This window comes from Photinus pyralis, unplaced genomic scaffold (genome assembly GCF_008802855.1).
Source record: "Photinus pyralis isolate 1611_PpyrPB1 unplaced genomic scaffold, Ppyr1.3 Ppyr1.4_LG1, whole genome shotgun sequence".
Taxonomy (NCBI): Eukaryota; Metazoa; Arthropoda; class Insecta; order Coleoptera; family Lampyridae; genus Photinus; species Photinus pyralis.
Genome location: NW_022170249.1, coordinates 47,882,680 through 47,905,763, shown reverse-complemented (window position 1 = coordinate 47,905,763; position 23,084 = coordinate 47,882,680). Strand labels below are relative to the sequence as shown.

At 34.7% G+C, this 23,084-nt stretch overlaps 3 protein-coding genes across 3 annotated transcripts; 1 reads left to right on the top strand and 2 right to left on the bottom strand.

The window, feature by feature from the left end:
- Nucleotides 1-412: 412 nt before the first annotated feature.
- LOC116159047 lies at nucleotides 413-3,543 on the bottom strand. The gene is made up of 2 exons (XM_031471941.1): nucleotides 3,275-3,543; nucleotides 413-3,214 (listed from the first exon to the last, which is right to left on the bottom strand). Exon 2 carries the CDS (start codon nucleotides 2,845-2,847, stop codon nucleotides 454-456), a length of 2,394 nt encoding a protein of 797 aa, XP_031327801.1. The 5' UTR covers nucleotides 2,848-3,214; nucleotides 3,275-3,543; the 3' UTR covers nucleotides 413-453.
- Nucleotides 3,544-3,660: 117 nt separating this feature from the next.
- On the bottom strand, nucleotides 3,661-5,218 carry LOC116162009. Its single transcript, XM_031475522.1, has 8 exons — nucleotides 5,209-5,218; nucleotides 4,879-5,030; nucleotides 4,687-4,772; nucleotides 4,580-4,636; nucleotides 4,410-4,520; nucleotides 4,158-4,355; nucleotides 3,844-4,097; nucleotides 3,661-3,793 (listed from the first exon to the last, which is right to left on the bottom strand). Exons 1-8 carry the CDS (start codon nucleotides 5,216-5,218, stop codon nucleotides 3,669-3,671), a joined length of 993 nt encoding a protein of 330 aa, XP_031331382.1. The 3' UTR covers nucleotides 3,661-3,668.
- A 3,713-nt stretch (nucleotides 5,219-8,931) lies between these two features.
- LOC116160352 lies at nucleotides 8,932-12,140 on the top strand. The gene is made up of 2 exons (XM_031473541.1): nucleotides 8,932-9,318; nucleotides 9,519-12,140. Exon 2 carries the CDS (start codon nucleotides 9,524-9,526, stop codon nucleotides 11,873-11,875), a length of 2,352 nt encoding a protein of 783 aa, XP_031329401.1. The 5' UTR covers nucleotides 8,932-9,318; nucleotides 9,519-9,523; the 3' UTR covers nucleotides 11,876-12,140.
- Nucleotides 12,141-23,084: the final 10,944 nt, after the last annotated feature.

Sequence of the window (23,084 nt, the reverse complement as noted above, 5' to 3'; positions counted from 1 at the left end):
AGCATAGTAGTGAACTTTGGACATTTTAACACAATGTAAAATAAAAGTGAGGTTAAGACTCCTTCAAAGCTATAAAAATGTTTTATACTTATAAACTTATATTATAAGGAAAAATGGCCGTCTAACATAACGGAAAATGCTGTCCGCAACCTGGCTAATAGGCCGTATTATTTAACTAATAATGTACACAATATGGGTAGGAAAAATCTTGTTGTGGTAATAATTAGATGTTATTTATATTTTCAGTTTATAATCTTTATTTAAAACATTATAAAACAAAATAACGTAAAAAACGATTGTCCTTAACTAATATAAAAATAAAAATAGATTAATAAATAATAATAAAAGTTATAATAAAAAATAAATAAATTCTATACAAAGCACAAACCAAAAATATCAAAATGCCAATATGCGCAACAAACAATGAGTGCAACAAAAAGTGTAGCATTATTTTTAATTTTTTTTAGCAATGAACGTCTCACTTCCATTTCGATGCAAAGCGAGCGTTACTTCATCTGTTATTTCACTTAAATTTAAAATTACTAATTCATTTATGGAAGAACTTAGCTTTATTGAATAAGCTTGAAAATGTTGCGAAAACCCGTACAAATCTAAAGGCGAACACACAAATTTAATATTTTTGTTAGTGTCGCATATAATATGCCTAATTAGCACAAATGTTGGAAATATATCAGATGAAGAGAGTTGAAGAGAACTATTTATCTTATAGCGTCTACCGTTAAAATCAACATATACCGGACTTGCAGATATTGTTTGACCATTAAAACATTTTTGGATGGTTATATAGTTAACATTTTCTTTATTTTCTGGACCTAAAACTAATTTGTCTTCGAATCCTTTGTTGAGCATAAGTCTGTAACATAATTTTAATTGATGTCTGAGACTAAGCGTTTTCATTAAATTTCGTCTTGACGTGACTATATGCGCGTTATCTTTGCCAATTTTGTGAAATGCTTCATATCGGATTGATGAAAGAAATCGTAAAGGACCTACAGCTTTTATGCAGCTAGGATAATGAGTCAAAAAATGGTGTTTTGGTTTTAACTTTTGCTGTGTCAAATTTAAATATACTTCGTGATGTTCTTTTATTATATATTTTAAATAATTAGTTTCATTGTCATTTGTGACCCTCTTTGTGATAATGTAAACAATATCGTATAAAAGTTTAAATAAATGCCATCCTTCGTCTTCTACATCAATTAAATCGCCTATCATACACGGAAAATATGTTAAGAACGCAAACATTTCACTTGCACTTAAGATTAAATTTTTGTTTTCAATATGATTTTTTTTTATTAACGGAAAGCGATTTCCACAATCTATTTTATCTTCGTATTCAAAGTATTTGATTCTGTCATTTAATTGCTCTAATGTAAAAAATGATTTTGTTTTTATGAAGTAAAATAGTAAAAAGCCTATTTCATATCTGCAAACGCCTTCAAATATGTCATGCATTATGTCAAAACTGACGTTGATCGTGCAATGATAACTAGGTAATACATTCCAACAACAAGCTTCTTTAACTCCGTAAGATTTATTTTGGGAATGTTCTCTATAATTTTCTAAGTTCCTTCGTTGCTCATGTACCTCGATAAGAGCATCTTTAGCTTCTTCCTTTGACATACAACAGTTTCGACAGAAATATGAAGAAGAAAAGCTTTCAGAGAAACCTGTTATTGAATTAATACCCAAGTTATCTCCTAAAATCAAGATAAGCGAAAAATAAATTTGGAAATGCTGATTATTTATGGCGATATTAATTCCTTCATTCTCTAAAAAAGACAATTCTTGAATAAAATGTTTGAATATTACTTGATTTCCATATATCGTTCTCTCATTAGAATGAAATAGTCCAAATAAAAATATATTTTCCAAAAGTGATGAAAACTTAGGAGGAATTCCTGCAATGGATACGTATACTGCACCCACTTTATATACACCGGCATGAGTGCCTAATGGGTTGCAAGATTCATAGTCATCAAAAAATAGTAGAATAGGGAACACAAGTTTCTGTCTATTTGTTTCCTTTAATTTTGCCCACAAACTTCCATTAAAAACTGAACTGTAATAATTTTCGTTTGCCATCGATTCTTCCGTTTTTATAAATTTATTAATGTTTTCAAACACATTCGGTAATTGTAAAAATAACTTCAAAACGTGTCGAAGAGGTACTATTTCTCCTTCGCACTTCTTGTACTCAAATGAAATGTTTCGTGATCTATCCAGCCGAAATCCAATTAAAAAACTTTTCGATTTTACAAGATATTGCATTTGTTCAAAAAACTGCAACCTTTTATATTCGGTGGTCAAATTTTGAAATGGATTCTTGTTCTGCAGTAAACTAACAATTTGATTTAGCTCGCAAGTGATGTTAAGAGGGGCCAAAATATTTTTTAAGATATTTACTATTTCATCAATAAAATCGGAAAACATACCGGAACAGTACTCAATTATTTCTTGAATTAATTTTCGAGTAATATTGCTATTGTATAAACTTAATATAAATGTATGAACAAGCTTATGTTGTTGGTCTAAAGACGGCAATGAGGGTATAAGTAATTCTACTTCAACGTGCTGATTAAGAACATTATTTGGTGGAGTGATTACATTGTCTTGAAGAGGTACAGGAGGTCCTGTTTCTGTTCTAACGGGTAAATTTGGATGAACCCTTTTTAAATGCTTTTCGAGAGCATAGATATTAGTGTAAAAATGAAAACATATAGCACATTTAAAATTTTCATGATACTTATGGTAAAACTTTAAATGGTTTGTATATTCGTGGAAATTAATTGATTTTTTGCATATCAAACAGTCTAAGTTCTCCATAATTTATTAATTTTTTGTAAATAAGCAGTTAGGACTTTGCGGCATTTAACTGATTAACAATGCTTATAATAGAAGGTATCTTGTGATCGTATTTTGTTTCTATTTTATAAATCGCACGTTGTATAAAGTACCACAAGTGCTCCGATTCAGGGGGGTATTTAAAATTCAATACTATAAAAAATTTAAAACATGCATCTAAACCTTTTTGTACGGACGGTACAATGTACAGATTGTCGTTAACTACCACCACCACTTGCTTCACGGTTGTTTCGTGGATTTCTACTACGATGTAGGGAAGAACCGGCAAATTATTTTTTTGATTCGCCTGTTGTTTGCTTGCAATTACTCCATTAATATCAGCAATACTCTGTAATAAGAAACCAAACTATTAGCAATCCACCCGATCAATTACCGGAGTAACAGTTACCTCCACTTTAACGATGATTCCGTTAATAGCATCATCACTATTTGGTTTCCATTGTTCTTTGCCTGATACAATTTTTTTGGTGCAGGGAATCAAGGATGACAACAATAAACAAGCGGTATACGTTTTATAGTCCTCATTTGCAGTTGCATTAAACACATCAACCCATGGTTTGTCCCTCAAAGACAAATGTTTTCGCCTTAAGTTTAAAACCTTCTTAAAAACACTTTCAAAATCAAGAAAAAGATTGTTATTGTTATTGGGATATACTTTTGAGAAATCCTCTTCGATCTAAAACAGAACAAGTGGATACATTTTTAAGCAAAAAAGAAAACAGTACAAACCAATGTGTATCCCAATGGATTTTTTAAGATAGGACAGTCTTCAAAAATTTGGGTTATACTTTTTCGTCAGAAAATGACTTGGTTCTGAGAAGATATGTCTTATTCCAAACCGTTTGCACTTCTTGCCACGGCTCAATATTATTTTTCAACCAAATATACTCATTACTTTGTGTTAAATCTAAAAAACAACTCGTTTGATTACTTATTTCGTCTGTGCACTATATCTACCTGAGGCAATCACAGAGCCTACTTCCGATTGAACAGACGCTGAATATCTCAGTAATGGTACCACTCCTGCTTTTCTTAGATACGTAATTTTATTTTTATATTTATCTACTAATTTTCCCTTTGATGCTTCTGATCGATTTTCTCTTGAAAATCTTTTATGCACTGGTGGGCAATAGTACACATCAGTATTTTCGTTAGGGAACAAAATATTCACTTTTGATGCTATAGTTTTGAAGTCATCATTTGTTAATCTCCTAAAAAAGTTATTTGCATACCATTAGTGGTAAATAGTCTAGGAAACAAAATTCTTATACCAACATTCATTGTTCAAACAATGGGAGACGATTATGTCCACTAAATATGACTGACTTGCGCTGTCAAGAATTTGGTTCAGTTTGTAAATGTTAATAATAGCTTGCCCGGTCCTTGATTTTCGAAGAACTTCTTCAAGATTAAAATCAGTAGCAAAGCTTGAAATTCGCGCCCTTTTGGGCTTTGATTGTTCGCCTAAGCTAAAATAATTTTACACTCAGCATATACAAATTGAATGACAAACATATACCTACTTTTCAATTGATTGAAAAACGTTTATTACGCCACATTCGTCATTCGTTACGTCTATTCCGCCGTGATCTTGAGAAGTTGACGGTCCGGCTTCATTCACCAGTGTAATGTTCCTATAAAATAATAGATATGGTTTAACAAATAAGGCTATACTTCCATAGAAACTACTAACAAAAGATGATTATCCGGTGACAGTTGAAATGGTTCATTGATATGTACTATTTGATCACTGGAAAAAAAGTATGTTCTACTAATTTGCAAAAAAATTTAAATTCTGACCTGTGTTCAGATATCAACGTTGATGATGCACGACTCGATATGGAATCATTTTCTCTAAAATCCACAAAATGAAAGCAAAAAACAAACTTCCATGTAAGAATTTACCTGTGAAATGAATCCAATAAGTAGTAACTCTGTAACAAATAGCTAGTGTTATTAGGTAGTAGACAAATAGATATTTCAAATACGCACCTGATGACTATCACTCGCTATTGTAGCACTTAACTTAATTTTTTCTTCTTCGATTCGTTTACGAAGGATTACTCTATGACCTATTTTGGGCACAATTGTAGCCAAGTCGGTGTCAGAAATGTTTAAAAGAACTTCCTTATCTATGTCGTTTTCTAAAAAAAAATGAGCATATTAGTCAATGTTTTACATTAATTGTTACAATATATATTTCTAAGTTTTGAAACAAAATTTATTATTACTAGGTATTAAATTACTGAAAATTGCACTTACACTCAAATTTTTCTATGTATTGAGGATATCCCCAAACCGTTAAAACGTCCCTACAATAACTATCGCCCATGTTTCGTTGTAAGAATACCAAGCAACAAACTTACGCAAAGCCGCACGAATAATGAATGTTGTTGAAAATTAAATTCGTCTCTTAAAAATAACTAATCCGGCGTCAGCAAGTCAGCACAATGAATGATATCTACTTCACTGGGTATTACTCCATTCAATTTTTAAATAACGAAATGACTTTATAACACATACTGCTGAGAAAACCGGATACTTTTTTGTAACCAGTGCTTTGTTCACTATATAGGCACAGTGTTTAAATAGATACATTTCTTGCATTTATTTTTATCCATTGTAAATTTCCATGGCACACAGTATAATATTTTTTAAGGGAAACGTATTTCCTTCCAAATCTAGATGGGATACAGCAAAATTATTTGAGCTAATAAATAACATCTTATGTTTGATGAGTAAGACATTTTATTATTATATCCATTGTGATAATCTATTACGAAACAAATACGGTTTTATACCAAAGTTGAGATGTCTTTATTATAAAGTCACGCAATTTTTATGTAATAATTGTAACAGATACGTATACGGTTACTATATTAACTATTTCCATAAGGTTAAATATTAATCAGCAATCCAAGTTGGTTGTTTGTAACCTTATAGCATATGATGTATCTTTCGTACTTTCATTAATAAGAATTGGTATACTATTTGTTACATTACATTGTTACATTTGTTACTACATTCAGTTAATATCCATCTCATGGTTCAGTAATATAACGTGAAATTATTAAACGACTTTCTTGGCGTGTTTGTTACCAAATAATAAATACCTTACAGTAGTCTAACAGATAATTCATTAAAATATGACGATTTCTTCTTATAAAGTAAGAAGTATATCTAATAGAATCGATAATTTAAGTAAAATATCACTAAGGTGTTTATAAAGAAATATCCCGATACCCTATATTTGGTAATAATAAATGAGATTTTTCTCTCTGTGTACTTGTGACATACAACATGGAAACTTAGAATGCTGACGTTGGGAATTACTATGTAAAATTAGACATTCGCATTCGCTTTTTTACAAGAACTTCATTCTCTATCTGCATTCTAAAGGTAGGTATTCACGTTCAGTTCGCCGGCCGGCCATGGACTGTCAGTCCACGGCCGGACGATCGCTTTTCACTACACACGTAGAGGCAGACGGCCGGCGAAATCCTGTCGCCTGTCTATAGCGGTGAAGATCGTAACGTGTGTACTGCTTAGCCGGCCGGCATAGGACGGACGGATTAATTTTAGTCTGGAGTAAAATTTTGTCCTATGCTTGCCGCATAACAGTGTCTGTTTTGTAATACCATTGAATAATAAATCTGATATTCAATGGTAATAACTAAATTCAATAAGTACGCGAAGCAATTGTCATCCATTCCCAGGTAGTTCTTTAAATCAATTTCACTTGATTTTCGGAGTTCTCGTATTATCTCCATGTGAGATAAGGTGTGACGTTTTCTGAGCAGTCTTTCACCCAAATTTTCTACAGTTTTCTCCTTTCTCTTCTTCTAAAATTACAACAATCGTCTTGTTCTAACATACCTATATCAAGCAACTGTCGATCATAGACTGTGCGTGTGTATTGAATTTAATACGGCCGGCCGGCAAATATCGTATCCGATTATGGGCTGCCGGCGATGGCCGGATGTTAAAACTGAACGTGTGTATTGACCAACGATCACGGTCGGCCGGCCTGGACTGACAGTCCATGGCCGGCCGGCGAACTGAACGTGAATACCTACCTTAAGTTTCTGAACTCATAAGTCAGTGGAAGTAAAATAATCATTCCTCTAGGTAGGTATAAGTATAATCCAACGTTTATTACTTTTTTCATTATTCATGTCGCAAACTTTTAATAAAAATTTACCCGAACACACAATTAAATGTTGAAGAACTTCTTTACTAATTTATGATTTTGTTTTTAGAAATCGACATCGTCAACCTATTAACTGATATCAATATAAAGTTGGAAATGATCTCTAATCGGCTGGAAAATATAGAGAAAAATTGCAACATCCATGCGCAGATTAAGGCGCCTCTGAAGTAAATTTGTTGTGCTAAACGGAGTGTGTAAAGTTGCCTAACCTCTTCAAAAGAGCATGTTACAAGTAGAAAGAGATGATTGAATTTGTCCCATTCTATTTGGTGTCTCTTTATTTATAACCTTTCAATGGATTTAATTATAAATGCAAGGAGCCTAATTACACTTGCCTAATGAGCTTTTCTATTGATATTAATAAATTCATCTTGTTTATTTATTGCATGGTAATTAAAATACTATTAGTTTACGTATTTTCCTGTTTAGTGTTTATTCAAAGGATTTTGAGTTTTTCAAGTATGGATATTTTTCTCGAAAGCAATATTTTGCATATGGTGCACTATTATTACCGGCGATTGTAAATTAGGCCGATGGTTAGGTACCTCATTATTATAAAGTATATGAAAATTTGGTCGATGTCCAATTTAGATTGAGACACCACAAACCGAATCAATCTAGTTACGTTTGTTGATATACAGGAGGAAAGCGAAACGTTTTAGGTTTTGTGATGTTATCATATCTTGCTACCCATACAAAATAGAAGAAAGGTAATAACTATCAGTTTTAGATATTTTTACGTAGAATCTAGTGGACTATTATAGTAAGAAAAGTTTTGGACCACTCTGAGATTTGATCCGAAGTTCGAAAACAGTTGTACAAAATCATCATTGTGACACCGAAATAGAAAAATTTTTCTATTTCGGTGTCACAATGATGATTTTGTACAACTGTTTTCGGCCGAAAACAGTTGTACTAAGACAGTGATTATAGTGGCATAAAAAGTGTTCCCAACATAAAACATGTTAGTTCTAATGTTCCCTATAGTTTCTGATAATGATTTTTTTAATTAAATTAAAGCCCCGAAATAGAAAAAATAGTATGAAAAACGCGTGTTACAATGCTTTATTGTAATACTCCTATATCTTGCGGACACTCGTGGCTACGCTTCGCGTCGCCACTCGTGCCACAAGATCGTCTTATTACAATAGGTCGCATTGTAACACTTGTCTTTCAATATACTATTTTCTTATTGTAAATATTTGTATACTGTATATAAAAGTATAACATTTCTTTGTCTATTTTTTAAAATCATCTTTTCCTGATACTTATGAGCCCCTTCACTGTTGTTGTGAGACGTATCCCTACATGTTTTATATTCAATAAAGATTTATCGCAATAAATTCGTTGCTGGGTATTTACTATGATCATTATTGACCAAATTACCTATTTGTTATTTACGTGCCTAACATGAATTTAATTTTCATAGAAAGTCTAAAAAGTGTTAAAGCGGAACCGCTATTGATAAAAGGAGCTGCGAAAGTGATTAAATCACCCAAATCTTTTTTCAAAATTGGACCTTTTCTATAAAAGATGAAAAAATAGCTATCCGTACGAATAGTGGACTTTGTTAGCAGATTATACTGCGTTCCATTCGGTCAAAATTACGTTTCGGTCATTTTGCCGTATGTACATATCTGCCGTCCTAAGCTAAAAAGACGCATCTCAATATTTTTCCGATTTTTATATTAATGGTTTTAAGGACTCCAGATACGATGTTTAACTTATTCCCTTAGCAAAAAAGACGCATTTCAACTCCATAGTGCTTAAAAATTGCTAATAAACTTAGACGCATCTAAAAAAAAATAAAAAAACCTAATCAGTTTGGACGTATCTCAATTTCCTAAGCAATATAGACGGTTCTCATAGATGCGCCTTTTTCGCTTAGGATTTTTGGTAATGCAGAGTGCGGGTCTTGTACAGTGCGTGCTTAGATGCGTCCAAATTAGTTAATTTATGATTCTACATCGTAGTTAGTAATTCATTTGTGTAACCAGATAGGCGGTAAAACATACGAACAAGGGCGTGGTCGGCGGTTTAACCTTTATGACAGTTTTAAGTAATTTAGTAGTGCTTGTATTAGTAAAGTCAACTGTTTGCGCATACGATATAAAATTGTCTTTGATCGGGGTGATAAACGATTAGAGTAGGTAAATAGGTACCTATTTAGTGCCTATATAATAGTTGTAACAAGAGACAGATTGGCTACACACTGTCAGCAGGTAAGTAATTATATATGATTTTCTTTATTCAAGTAGGTATATCGGATTTTCAGCGAGCATAATATACCCTATTTTATAGCAGACGTTAAATTGACATTCCACTCAATGGTTAAAAAATCCCTTTATCGTTGATAAATTAATAATACGTTACGATGAAATGCCCATTATTTTAGTATTTTTTGTTTACACTGCTTTTTCAGATTCAATGGACAGAACACAAGGGTCTCGCGGAAACAAGCTGGTCATGTTGGCGCTGAACAAGAAAACTAAACAAACGTTCCAACCCGCGGTAAAAATTAAAAACCGTGAGACGTCGGAAGATTTAGATTATTATCCCACTGACACTAGTTCGCAAAATAATGATAGTGATAGCGACACGACAAGTGAGTGCAAGGAAGAAAATAAAAATTGTTCTTCTAATTTAGTTGTGAAAAGTAGCGCTGGTCATGGAGTTATTAACGACATTAACTCAGGGAATTCTCTGACGGAAATCTCACCTGTCACACGCATACCCTCGAGAAGTCCAGTCCTTCTCGATATTTCTAGCTCTATTGTGCCAGTTCACTTTGATACTCCCGAAGTAGAGGACTCACGCTCTTTTATGACAGAAGTAAGAAATTCTGAGTTAGAGACAGTCACTGAATTATTTGAATCAACACGCTCTTTTATGACAGAAGTAAGAAATTCTGAGTTAGAGACAGTCACTGAATTATTTGAATCAATTACGGAAGCAGTCGAGCCACCAGTTCAAGGCGAGGTTGTTGTAGCGGATCCTGACGATTTCGTAGATATCGACGGCGCTGGAGTAAGTAATAACGCATCTGTGGTCCAATACACTAAAAAGGGAACAGTTCGAAAAAGAAAAAAGTTCGAGTTGTCAGTGAGTTCAAGAAAAAAAGCTAAGCATGAATCACTTGCAAAAAAGCACTGCGTTAAAGATAGTTGTGGGAAAGATTGTTTAAAAAAATGCGTGTCAAAGATATCAGAAGAGAGAAAACAATTTCTGAATAGCGAATTTTGGAAAATGTCAAACGATAAAGACCGAAAATCTTTTATTTTACATCATATTTCATCAAGACCAGTGAAACAGAGAACAACCTTACAAAGTGATCTTGGTTATCAAAGAAATATCACTTATAACTATGCACTGAAAAATGAAAATGGAACATCTCAAAATGTATGCAAAACTTTTTTTCTCGCAACTCTAGGTTTTAATAAACAAAGTGACAAAGTTATCCGCACAGCTTTACGTAATGCTAACAATTCTGTAGTGCCTGTGCCTGACTTGAGATGCAGGAAGCAACCGCACAATAAAATAGACGATGAAGTGATCCGTAATCATATTGTATCTTACAACCCCACTATCTCACACTACCGGAGAGAACATGCACCCCAACGTCTTTATCTTCCTAGTGACCTTACTTTTGCTGCATTACATCAGGATTTCCTAACCAAACATCCAGACCTAAAAATTTCCTATGAAAAGTACCGTGTAGTAGCTAAGAAAATGAACATATCGCTAGCAAATCTAGGACACGAAGAATGTGAAAGTTGTGAAGGGTTTTCTCTACATGATAAAAGTCACACAAAAGACAATCTAGAAGAAACTTGTGATGTTTGTAGAACTTGGAAAAAACATATAGACAGAGCAACAAAGTCGCGTGAACACTACAGAGATGATGGTAAACAACCAGAAGAAGCCGGTAAGGTTATGTACTGCGCCGACCTGGAAAAAGTTATTATGCTACCAAGACTGGAAACGTTTAAAACAGCAATTTTCACAAGCAGAATTACAGTTTACAATGAGAGCTTTGTACCAATTGGCAAAAAAAAGAATAGCAAAACGTTTGCCGCTGTTTGGCACGACGCTTTATTTAAACGCAGTAAAGATGAAATAATAAGCGCATTTTACCAATTTGTCCTTATGAAAAGAGACGCTGTCAAAATAACATTGTGGCTTGATAATTGCTCTGCGCAAAATAAGAACTGGTCATTCTTCTCATTTTTGCTCTACATTGTTAATTCGGATGAAATTAATGCTAATGAAATTGTTATAAAATATTTCGAGCCCGGCCATACATTTATGGCCGCAGATTCTTTTCACCACAAAGTCGAGCTGTCGATGAAAAAGATGGGCAACAAACTATACGATTTTGGAGATTTTGTTCAAGCCGTAAAACAAGCCTCACGGCAAACTGAAGTTCTACCAATGGAATTACAGCATTTTTTTATTTGGGAGGATTACACTTCGCAATATAAACTTAGTCGAATTAACCCCCGGCCCTATCTAAATGAAATAGTCCAAGTATCAGTCCATAGAGGTTCCCTTATTATGACATACCAAAATGACTTTGACGCTCCGATAATTGAACTTGATTTTCTCAGTGCCAAAATTACGAAGAATAAAAAACTGCCTCCTCCAAAAAAACAACAAAAAGTTCTAGGAATTCCATCCAAAAAAAAAGCAGCAATAATAAAAAATCTAGGTGCAATAATGAAGAACAGGCTTCAGTTTTGGAATGAGCTTCCAGTTTCACAAGACGAGGACTCTAACTAACATTTGTGTCATTATTTGCTTTCATCTAATATGTTAAAGTTCATTTACTCTCAATTTAAATCTTTGTGTAAAAAGTATGTAATAAACTTGCATTACTCTTCTAGACGTATCTCAGATTTGTAGGAAAATCCTAAGCCTAACAGGCGCATCTCATTTTTTAATTAAAATATTACTGTCTAAAAAAAAAGTTTGTCAAATTTGTTCATAATTCATACACATCACTACAAACAACTGTTGAAAAAATCACAAAAAATACAAAATGAGAGTGCTGTAACAAAAATCAGATAAATCGCAATAACTCAAAAAGTTGAAATATTTAGATGCGTCTTTTTGGCTTAGGACGGCAGTATATGTGCCGTGCGAACGAGGGGTCAGTAGGATTAAAAAACAGCGGAAAAAATAAAAAGTTATAGATACCCGCAATGAAAGTATAAGCCACAAGAAAGTCGACAAGATGGTAAAAAGGTGTATATTTATAGGACGTCACACAAATCTTTTTACCAATTTGGCGCTTTTCTATAAAAGATGAAAAAATTGCTATCCGTAGGATTAAAGTGCTTTATTAGCAGATTATAAATCGCCAAAAACCATGTTCATCCGAAAATAGAACTCCAGTTATCCTTTAAATTCGTTTTATCAACGACTCTAATTATTTCAAAAAATATGATAAATATCGAAAATAAAAATCCGTAGGATTAATGTGTACTATATTTCCTACAATATCCAACATCGACCTAATTTCCAAAGCAACTGTAAAACCGTATCCTTTATAAACTATTTTGTCCTTTTATAGGTCATTTCAGATTCAGTTCATAGGCCTTAACTGTTAGTAATTCCAATCCGCCTCATTTACCTTTAACTTAGAAGCACTATCGGACGATGAAGCTATAAGAAATGATTTCGTAAGTTCATTACAAATTGTGTATATTAACGTAGACATGGCTAATTATACATTTATAATTCTTTGTAGGTAACGATATTGTTACGGGAGAAACCGCAAGGCGGACGGTAGAGGGGCGACACCTCGACTAAATACGAGTAATGGGAAGGCGGCATTGGTGTGAGGCGAGTTGGCGAGTAATAGTGGCGTAGGGTGCATCTATTGTTTATATTCAAGGCGTACATTTTGTACTGTTTAAATTTATTGACGGCGAATAAATCTATTTTACCATAACAATATGTAGGTGGGATAGACAAAAGGAACCTGCTGCATGGATCATTGGCAAAATTGTTTTCCAATGATCTAACATGTATTTGTTCCTGGACAGGACAAAAGAATAAAATTAAAGCAACTAAAGTTAATGAAAATATAGAATGGTTTGTATAAGAATTATGTGTGAAAATGGTTGTATTTTAATTAGTTTTTTTTAGAAATCGTATTTTCATTATATCCAATCATCACAATAACCGCAGCAGAATTCGAGCGAGGCAATCGTTGTGAACTGGTTTCGTAATGGACATCAGCGGTTCTTACGGGAAGAGAAAAAAAAAGCGATTCCAAAGTAGTAAAGAGTGTAAATAGCCATATATTATCTATACAAATATATGCATTAATTATGTACTCAAATTATTTATTTTTTTTTTTTTTTTTGCTACGAAGACTACTATTACTGATGATGTATTTGAAGATATTCTCCAAGAACTAGATGATCGCCAGAATCGAAAATCTAACTTGATACTCTTTGGTGTCCCTGAGCAAGCGCCCAATCTTCATGATGCCGAGCGAGCTACAGCAGAAAAAAATTTCGTTGATGGAGTCCTCAAATTTCTAGCGCCCAACATTGCTACCGATAATCTCGCACCCATTAGGTTAGGGAAGCTAGATGCCAACAAACCTAAAGGGCGGCCCATAAAGTTGATACTGCGTGACCAAAGCCATGTATACGAATATATTCGCAATGCATTTAAATTAAAAAGTGAAACTGGTTTCCAAACCGTATCACTGTCATTTGATCGTACTCGTAGACAAATTGACTATTACAAATCTGTAAAGGAACAATTAAATATAAAGTTAGGGAAAGGGGAGTCCTGTAAAATTAAATACATACGCGGCGTTCCAAAAATCGTTAATTTAAACTAAATGTGCCCAACAACACCTGTTTATATTATTACCAAAATGTAAGAGGGTTAAGATCTAAAGTGTCTCAGTGTCTTTGTGCTGTTAGTCAAATGGACTACGATGTAATAGGATTATCAGAAACTTGGCTTAATGAAGAAGTTCAAACCTCGGAACTTTTCCCAAGTATGTATAATGTTTATAGATGCGATCGTAGATTTCATCTAACTGGTAAAACTAGAGGTGGAGGCGTTCTTGTTGCATGTCATTCAAATATCAGATCTGAAGTGCTTGATCTTTCTATGTTTATACAGACATTTGATGCTATTGATATTGTGGGATGTAAAATATATCACAACTCGCATTCACATTACGTTATTGTTGTTTATGTTCCACCAAATTTGGAGATCGAGATTTTTGAATCGTTCTGCGAAATGATTGAACAATTTCAGTGCATTTACGGAAAAAATGTTTTAATAATGGGAGACTTTAATGTACCTTACTTTGCTACCAATAGTCTTGACAAAAGAAGTAATTTGATCAATAACCTATCTTCCTTTCTTGATCTGTCCCAGAAAAACAATGTACCAAATGTCGATGGGCGATTGTTAGACTTAGTACTTAGCAATATCAATGTTCAAATCAAAAGAGATACATCACCACTGTTGCTGGAGGACGTTTATCACCCAGCGCTTATGATAATGTTACAGCTGAATACAAAATATTCTCAATTTTCTCAAAATAATGGCTCTATGAACTATAATTTCAAATATGCAGATTTCCCTTCCTTATATCGTTCATTAGAAGTAACTAATTGGTCTTTTCTGTTGGAATTTACTGATGTTGATATGGCAGTTGAAGCATTTTATTCACATCTTTTTGCAATATTTGATAATTATGTTCCAACTTTCAAATCTTTTAAACGAAACTATCCATGTTGGTTCAACTCAGCGATAATTAAAAACATCAAGCTTAAAGCAAATTATTGGAACAAGTATAAACATGACAAGACGGACAATAACTATGAAGATTTCAAGCGTTTGAGAGCCTTAACCAAGAGTCAGATAAGGGAGTCGTACTCTCAATTCATAAAAAATGCTCAAGACGAAATCATAGTTGATCCTTCTAAGATCTGGTCGTACATTCAATCCAAGAAGAAACAGTCCAGAATTCCTGGAAAGATGAAGTATAATGGTTCTGAAATTAACACGTCCGGTGATATCGTTAATGCATTTGCAAGTTACTTTAAGAGCGTGTTTGCCTTCAACGTAAATAGCTTCATAGACTACACTCCATGCTATAATACAGATATCAATCAATATTCAGCAATTGTTATCAGCAGTATTACAACGGAAGAAATTATGGTTGCGACGAAGAAGCTAAAAAATAAGTATACGGCTGGTCTTGATCTTGTTCCTTCTTTTCTTGTAAAAGATTGTATAAGCGCGCTCGTTTTTCCGTTGCTGATTTGTATAACCTGTCAATCCGTACTGACAAATTTCCAGAAGCCTGGAAGAGCGCCAAGGTATGCCCTGTGCTCAAAAACGGTAATCCTGACGAAGTAAAAAATTACCGACCCATATCAATCTTATCTAATTTCGCCAAACTGTTTGAAATTATCCTATACAATCGTGTGTATCTTCAAGTAAGACAGCAACTTACTGAGCAACAACATGGATTCTTACCCTGGCGATCTACGACGACAAACCTAACAATTCTTGCGCAGTTTGTGTCAAAAACTCTTTACAACCGCGGTCAGGTGGATGTGTTATACACAGACTTTGAAAAAGCTTTTGATCGTGTGGACCACAGCATTCTTATTAATAAAATGTTTAAGTTTGGATTTTCAAGTCATCTTGTTCAATTCTTTGCGTCGTACCTAACCAACCGCCGGCAGATGGTGTTATATGGGGGCAGTTATTCTAGAAGCTATATTTCAACTTCGGGAGTGCCGCAAGGGTCCAATTTGGGGCCCTTGCTTTTTTTATTATTCATTAATGATCTTAGTGATGCAATTCGTTGCAAAAACCTAGCTTACGCGGATGATTTCAAAATATATACCGAAATTAACTCGATGAGTTACTGTCAAGAATTACAAAAAGATATAGACAGTATGTATGCGTGGTGTAGGCGCAATAAGCTCATGTTAAATCCTTTCAAGTGTAAACTAATTACTTTTACTAAAAGGAAATCACATATTACATACGAGTACAGTATCCAAGAGCATATCATAAAAAGATGCTACTCAACTAAGGATCTAGGTGTCCACTTCGATAGTAAACTGACGTTCAATGACCACATTCATCACATAGTTAGAGAGAGTGTAAAAGCCTACGGTTTTATTGTTAGAAACTGTCAAGATTTTTCATCCCTGAAAGCATTAAGGCAACTTTATTATTCATACGTCAGATCCAAATTGGAGTATGGGTCTTTGATCTGGAATCCTTGTTACGACACGTACATCTCGTCTATTGAAAGAGTACAAAGAAAGTTTTTGAAGTACTGGTATTTAAAAGCGGAAGGCGTTTACCCTGAAAGGAATGTTAAATATGGTGTACTTCTGGAATACGCTGGATTCGAAAGCCTATCTGCGCGAAGGAGGTGTACAGCAATGGCATTCCTATATAATTTGTGTGACAACTTAGTGGATTGTCCAGAATTGATTCAGCAGTTAAAGTTTCATGTGCCTCGACAGCAATCCCGAAACAATATTACGTTCTTCTGTCCTAGAGTGAAATCATACACTTTATTAAGATCCCCAATACATTTCATGTGTGACACATTTAATAAAATTAGTAATGAATGTGATATATTTACCTGTAGTAAGAACTATATTCTTGAAATAGCGTCTAAATAATTCCTAATATCTTTGCGTAGGTACTTTATTTTCAAATCATTTGTTTTTTTTTTGTTTTTTTATATTATTTGTTTCTGCTGAGTATTTTTTTTTTATCTTTATTTTTTTGTTCTCACTTTTAGCGTTTATTACTAATCTAAGATTAATAACTTTTCTTTATGTTTTTTTTCGCCTTTGTCCTGTAATTGGGTGTTCCTGTTGGGCAAATAAAGCATTATTATTATTATTATTATTATTATGGTCGGTGTTTCTTGTGAGAACTCAGGTCTAGCCTGGTTAACTAATCGCACGGATTAAAATCAAGTAACGATTAGTGTCTGTGTCTAGTGAAGTTATGTAGGGTTCTAAAGAAAAATAAAAATTAAAAAATAAAATAAATATTCGCACACTCACATTGGACATCTAGGGATAGTATGTAATTCGTACTTACTTATTATTATTATTATTATTATTATTGTTAAGTATGGGGTTCGTCGTATCTTGCCTATGTATTTGACTATTATATATTATACATTTTCATAAATCTGATCCAGAGGATAGGCAACCAACTGTTCATCGCGGGGCAGACGTACGTTCGGCAGCTTGCTTTAGCCATGTTTATTCTAAATTTTAGTAGCAAAAAAAGATAACATATAGCTGTTAACTGTTTTAATCGAATTTATTGGTATTTTATTTGAACTAAATTGGTATATAACTGCCTAACTCTAGTCCTAATTTGATTTATATGTGTATTTTGGTGGTGAACACGTATGGGAAAATATACTCTTAAAACTAAAGATGTAAGTAGTAAGATATGATTATTTAGCGGATTTTGATTCAATATATTGTTGTGTAAACTTCCTAAGCCTGAAAATACCCACACAACTTACCCTTACTAGCTCAATCCCACACATAAACACACAAATCTCAGGGCCCGTAAAATGAGTCCGACTACCCCTTTTCTTCGTCCGGACAAGGGGTAGCAACCTCGCCAGGTCGGTGGCTAATACCTCCCTTAAATTCCAAACAAATTAATCCCTTGTTAACTGACTTCTGGAATGAAATTTAAGTCCCACCGATGATCCAAACCTTTTTACTTTACCAAACTCGTTTCACACTCGGGAAAAAAAAGAAAACTTAAAATTTGAGAAACTCGAATCCTTGACTTTTACTTTACACACACAAATAAAAAAATTTTAAAAGGCTAAATTTACAAACTCCGAAAAAAAAATGACTGACATGAAATGAAACACAAAACCGTCTCAGACGGCGATTCTTACAATTAAAATTAAAACAAAAATAACAGTACTCACGGTGCTAAATCCTTTTTACAAATGCACCCACGACCGAAGCACACACAAAAGCACAAACACGGCCCCAGGTATGTGCTGACACAGCTACTCCGACAGCTCCTCGGCGATGCTGGCGTTAAACAAACGTTCCGTCTCCTCCAGATGATGGAAGATACAACACAAACTCTCGCTGCTCAAAATGGCGTTATTGTACCGCTCGTTTCCTCTCCAACAAACTCCTTCCAAAGACCTTAAACTCCTCGACGATGCCGGCGTAAAAACACGTTCCCGGACTTTCAAAAATAACAACACTCGACGAATAAACTAGCGTAACTTTTGCAAACGCCGCTACAATAAACTTTTCAAAAAAAAAATCTTCACATACGACAAACGTAGGCTTTGCGAAACGGTACAATAAGCTCCTTCTCTTCGCTGTTCAAAACCATTTATATCCCAGTATCGTCAAATTTCGTTGCCACGCTTTTCCATGAATAATTTGAATGTCGGATCCGAAAAGGCTTAACGGTCGACTCCGCGGACCAATAGCATAATTGCATAAATGAAACTATTACCGATCGTAAATCAACTTAGACTGGCACTTTTACGAGTTTTACCACGCCAAAATTCCTATGAAAATCGTTCTTAAACAACTAAAAGTTTCCTTATCGAAAGTAACACTTGTGCAAAGCGCGAGCACTCTGCTACCTTCCACGAATTTAACAATAACAAGACAAAATTTATTACATTTAAACACACTAATTACGGATTCGATTTTCCCAGACTTCAACTTCTTAATTAACTCCGGCCGAGCATTAATTGAACTAAAACAACGATCCTCTGCATAAAAATGGGAAATAAACGTCTTTCCAGAGTAAATAAATGCCGTCCAACTCCGGCCTAATAAAAAAACACAACAATATGCCTATCCAAAAACCCAAATGGGCTGTAACTGTTATTTATTTTTCTTAGACTGCTGATAACCATTTTGTTCACAACGCGGTGTGGTGTGGATTGAATGAAAAACCTGAACACATTTTCAGCAATTTGGCAAATTTTTAATGCATCGCTTGATACGTGCAACAATCCTCCACGATTTTTTCTAGTTAAAAGCTTTGAATGACTCTCTGATACGAATATCGCACCTGCACATATGGAACATTTAACAGACTTAGCTATTTTTCTTGTAACAAAACCTGAAATATACTTAGTACTAGTAAGAACTTAGTTACGTCTATACCTAATAGGCAAATAGGTACTGCCCTTACCTTGCTGGTAAAGGATGTCGACTAATAGTTAGTTCTACGTTATTTTAAGAGAATGGGAAAGTCGAAAACGCTCGGTATTGCATTATTGTTTAACACCTTCGTAGGTACCTTTCTAAAATCGACTTCATTTCCCGCAAATGCACTATGGTGGGAGTAAATTTTTCTCTTCGAATGGCTCTGATCCATTGGCCCTTTAAACTTTTATCCGTTGAAAATCAGCATATTATTTAAAAATTTATCGACAGAGTACATGTTGATAGGCACAAGCTGACCTAAGTTTATTGGTTTATTCTCAACAGAAATTTATCTGTTCACTAATTCGAGCTAATCACGAGAATGATTAATGAACGGAACATCTAAAATAACAGCTTATTTCATTATACTGCATATCATCTCAGCGATTTTTGCCCCGCGGTGCATTGTGTGTTGCATACTGTGTCGACAACACCTTAGATACGTTAAGCGCAGTCTAGTTATAGTCTCTGATCTGATCAGTTTCATTGGTAACATCTGATAAAAAAAAGTGAATCTAATGAATAAATAATCACCTTCAAGTTTAATAAAGACCATATAAAACATTAAACTTGATGTAAATTCATAGTACATTTCCCTCAATGGTTTCAAATCAATACCTGGGATGTTTGAGACTACTCTGTTTTTGACTTTTACGAAAATCTAGTAATCTGAGGCACTGTTGTAGGTTGATGGGGAAACATATTTCTAATCAACCTACAACGAGAAAGTGCTGCAGAAATATTGTACTATTTTCGGATTAAGTCAAAAACGGTATTTTCGAGACATATAAGGCCAACCTGCGTAGCTCAGATGAGTTTTACGTTAGTAGCTCTAGCTCTGGCTACAAGGGTCCTGGGTTCGAATCCCAGGTAAGGCATGGCTGTTTGTGATTGTATAGTGGGTTGAGTGGGGAGAATAGCTAATTAGCTAACACTCCGCCCACTATAAAATAAAGGCAATATAAGGTATTGATTAGAAACCATCGCTACAACGTTCCTAAGCTGTTAAAAGAGAACGTCACTGCCATGATCTATATGCCAACGTTTCAGTGCCATAGAAAAGTTACTACTATGAATCGTTTAAATGAACTGCATAGAAACGTTTAGTTTGAAACATCACTGCGATGTTTTATTATGAAACGTTTTTAGGTAGGACATAAGGCTGTTTATGTGACATTTATGAAACGTATAAGTGTACTTAGCGTTTCGTGTTTCATCAAAACGTTTTAACAACGATAATGCTTTTTTGCTTAGTGGGAGGCGGTCCTTTGTATCTATCTCCCCAGATTAGTTTCGAATGCCTCCGGGTATCCTAGGAGACTTATTCCGGCGATTGACAAAGCCAATGCTTTAAACCAGTTTCTGCCTAGAGGCTGGCCCGATTAGCTTCAATAATAATGAGTGGTAGTTCTGCCTTCTTCCCGCCATAACTCGACTTGGATAGCCGCTTCACCTAGAACGGAAATCCGTGAATTTTGGTAATCTCGTAACAGCGTGTTTGAAGCATGAATCACCGGTAGATTTCCCGCGAAAATGTCCCGAAAACTTGACTGTCCCATCACACTGTAGGCCGCACCCGAATCTATTTCCATCCTTATTGTTTTTCGATTCATTACCACATTAATCGTCAGGGGCGTTCCAACCCGAGGGTGCAAGAAGTGCGTCGCACACGGGCGGCAATTCAAGGGGGCGGAAAATGTATAAATAAAATGCCTAAACAAACTGTTCTTTTAAAGCTAAAAAACAATCTTTTTGCACCGCGTAACATCGTCAGATGCGCGTCTCACTCTGTATTACATTACACAGGGACGTAGCAACAGGAGGTGCAACTGGTGCGACGCACCAGGGCCCGGGCGCCGAAGGGGCCCGGCCCGGCGTTTACTTTGTTTAAACTATTTCTATGTTACTGTTACATAATGAATGAAAGGTATAATGTTAGAACAAGAAATTACTAGAAAATATGGGGTACAGAAGGATTTTAAGAAATTGGTTATTATTGTACTTATTCTGTTAAAATGTAAATTTAGCAATATATCGGCAGACCTTCATGAATCATAATCCTTCCTTTAAGAGATAAGCGCACTGTGGTAGGGACCGACTCTAAAGCACTCCCTAAACGATCAAGCGGTTTGATCAAATGTTTGATCAAACGTGTTTGAACGTGTAGAAACTTGTTTGACGTTTGAAGCGAGGTTTGATGTTGTTTGATAGAAAGTTTGTTTGACTCAAACGGTTGGAGAGGGGATTGATCGTCTAGAACGGTTTTTGTCAAACATTGCGTCAGTCACTAGGCGAAAACCATGGAGAGTGAATGTGAAAACTCGGAACGGGAATTTATAACCTTGTTAATTGACTTGTACCGGATTCTCCCGAATTGTGGAAGGTGAAAAGCAAGGATTATTTTAATAGAAATAAAAAAAATGCAGCGTTGGAAAAAATCGTAGAGGCCTTAAAAGTACTGAAACCAGATTTTACAGTGAAGCTTTTGAAAGCAAAAATTAATAATTTGAGAACAAGTTTTAATAGAATGTATAAGGTCATCGAGGGGAAAAAAGTATCAGGAACATCTACGGATACGGACTTCTGAGGTAAGTATTTATATCTTCATTTTTTATTTTATTTTTATTGTACATTTTTAATTAGTTTAGTATTACACGAATACAGTAGGTACTTAACTCAAAACCTAAATATATATCAACACTAAATATTGTCACTTATTAATAATGAGGTACTTATTTTGCCACGCAACTGCCCCAGAGGTGTTAAAGAACTCGCAGAAGTCGTCCCTTATTGTTTTTGCTAATACTGTTGCATTGCCTTTAGTCTTTTGAAGGGAAAGCATCTGTGGAGTGTCTTGTCTCCATGACCCAAGTTCCTTAGCACCAGTAGTAACGTCTTCATTGTCAATGTCCTGAGGTGGCAAATAGTTAGCTCTGTTTTTTGAGCATAAATAGTTATGCAAATGGCAATATGTCATAACGATTTTTCTAACTTTTAATGGCTCAAATTTAATGGGTTTTTGAAATATTTTAAATCTTTTCGTTAATATTCCGAACGCATTCTCCACGACTCTTCTGGCTCGGGAGAGTCTGTAGTTGTAAATCGTTTTATCATTTGTCAGAGCAGCCCTATTGTACGGTTTCATGAAATTAGGGTGAAGTTGGAAAGCTTCATCGCCAAGAAACACGTACGGACATTTCTTAGAAGTGCCTGGTAACTGTCGAGGATCAGGCAAGTTAAGCTGGTTCTCAGACAACTTGCGCCAAAATAAGGTGTTTTTCATAACGCCACCATCAGACACTCGACCATTCGCTCCCACATCCACCATCAGAAATTTGTAGTTAGCATCAACAACAGCCATAAGCACAATGCTGAAATATCCCTTGTAATTGTAATAGTATGATCCGGAATTGGGTGGTTTTTGGATTGCCACGTGTTTACCGTCAGCGCTCCCTAAGCAATTGGGGAAATTCCATTGTTCTTCGAACTCCTGCGATACTCTTTCCCATCCATCTTGCGATTTCGGAACCTAAACGAAAAACAAACAAGTTAAAAAGTAATCGTAAACGATTTACATAAAGCGCATTTCCACTTGCATTCATTTCCCATTATTGTAAGATGCAACTTCTATTAAAATCGTAAAAATCCGGCCACAAATATGAAAGATAGCGTTGCACATGGGCAATCCATTTTTGACGTGCTACTTCAATTTCAGTTTATGGGAAGAATTTCATTTCAATGCTTTT

What these genes read in the sequence shown, in the direction of transcription:
- LOC116160352 (XM_031473541.1), top strand. Translation starts at nt 9,524, where the DNA reads ATGGACAGAACACAAGGGTCTCGCGGAAACAAGCTGGTCATGTTGGCG.
- LOC116162009 (XM_031475522.1), bottom strand. An exon ending in GTTTTTCAATCAATTGAAAA is followed by an intron (nt 4,356 to 4,409) that starts GTAGGTATATGT and finishes AAATTATTTTAG; the next exon opens with CTTAGGCGAACAATCAAAGC. An exon ending in TGTTTGAACAATGAATGTTG is followed by an intron (nt 4,098 to 4,157) that starts GTATAAGAATTT and finishes TAACTTTTTTAG; the next exon opens with GAGATTAACAAATGATGACT.
- LOC116159047 (XM_031471941.1), bottom strand. Translation starts at nt 2,847, where the DNA reads ATGGAGAACTTAGACTGTTTGATATGCAAAAAATCAATTAATTTCCAC.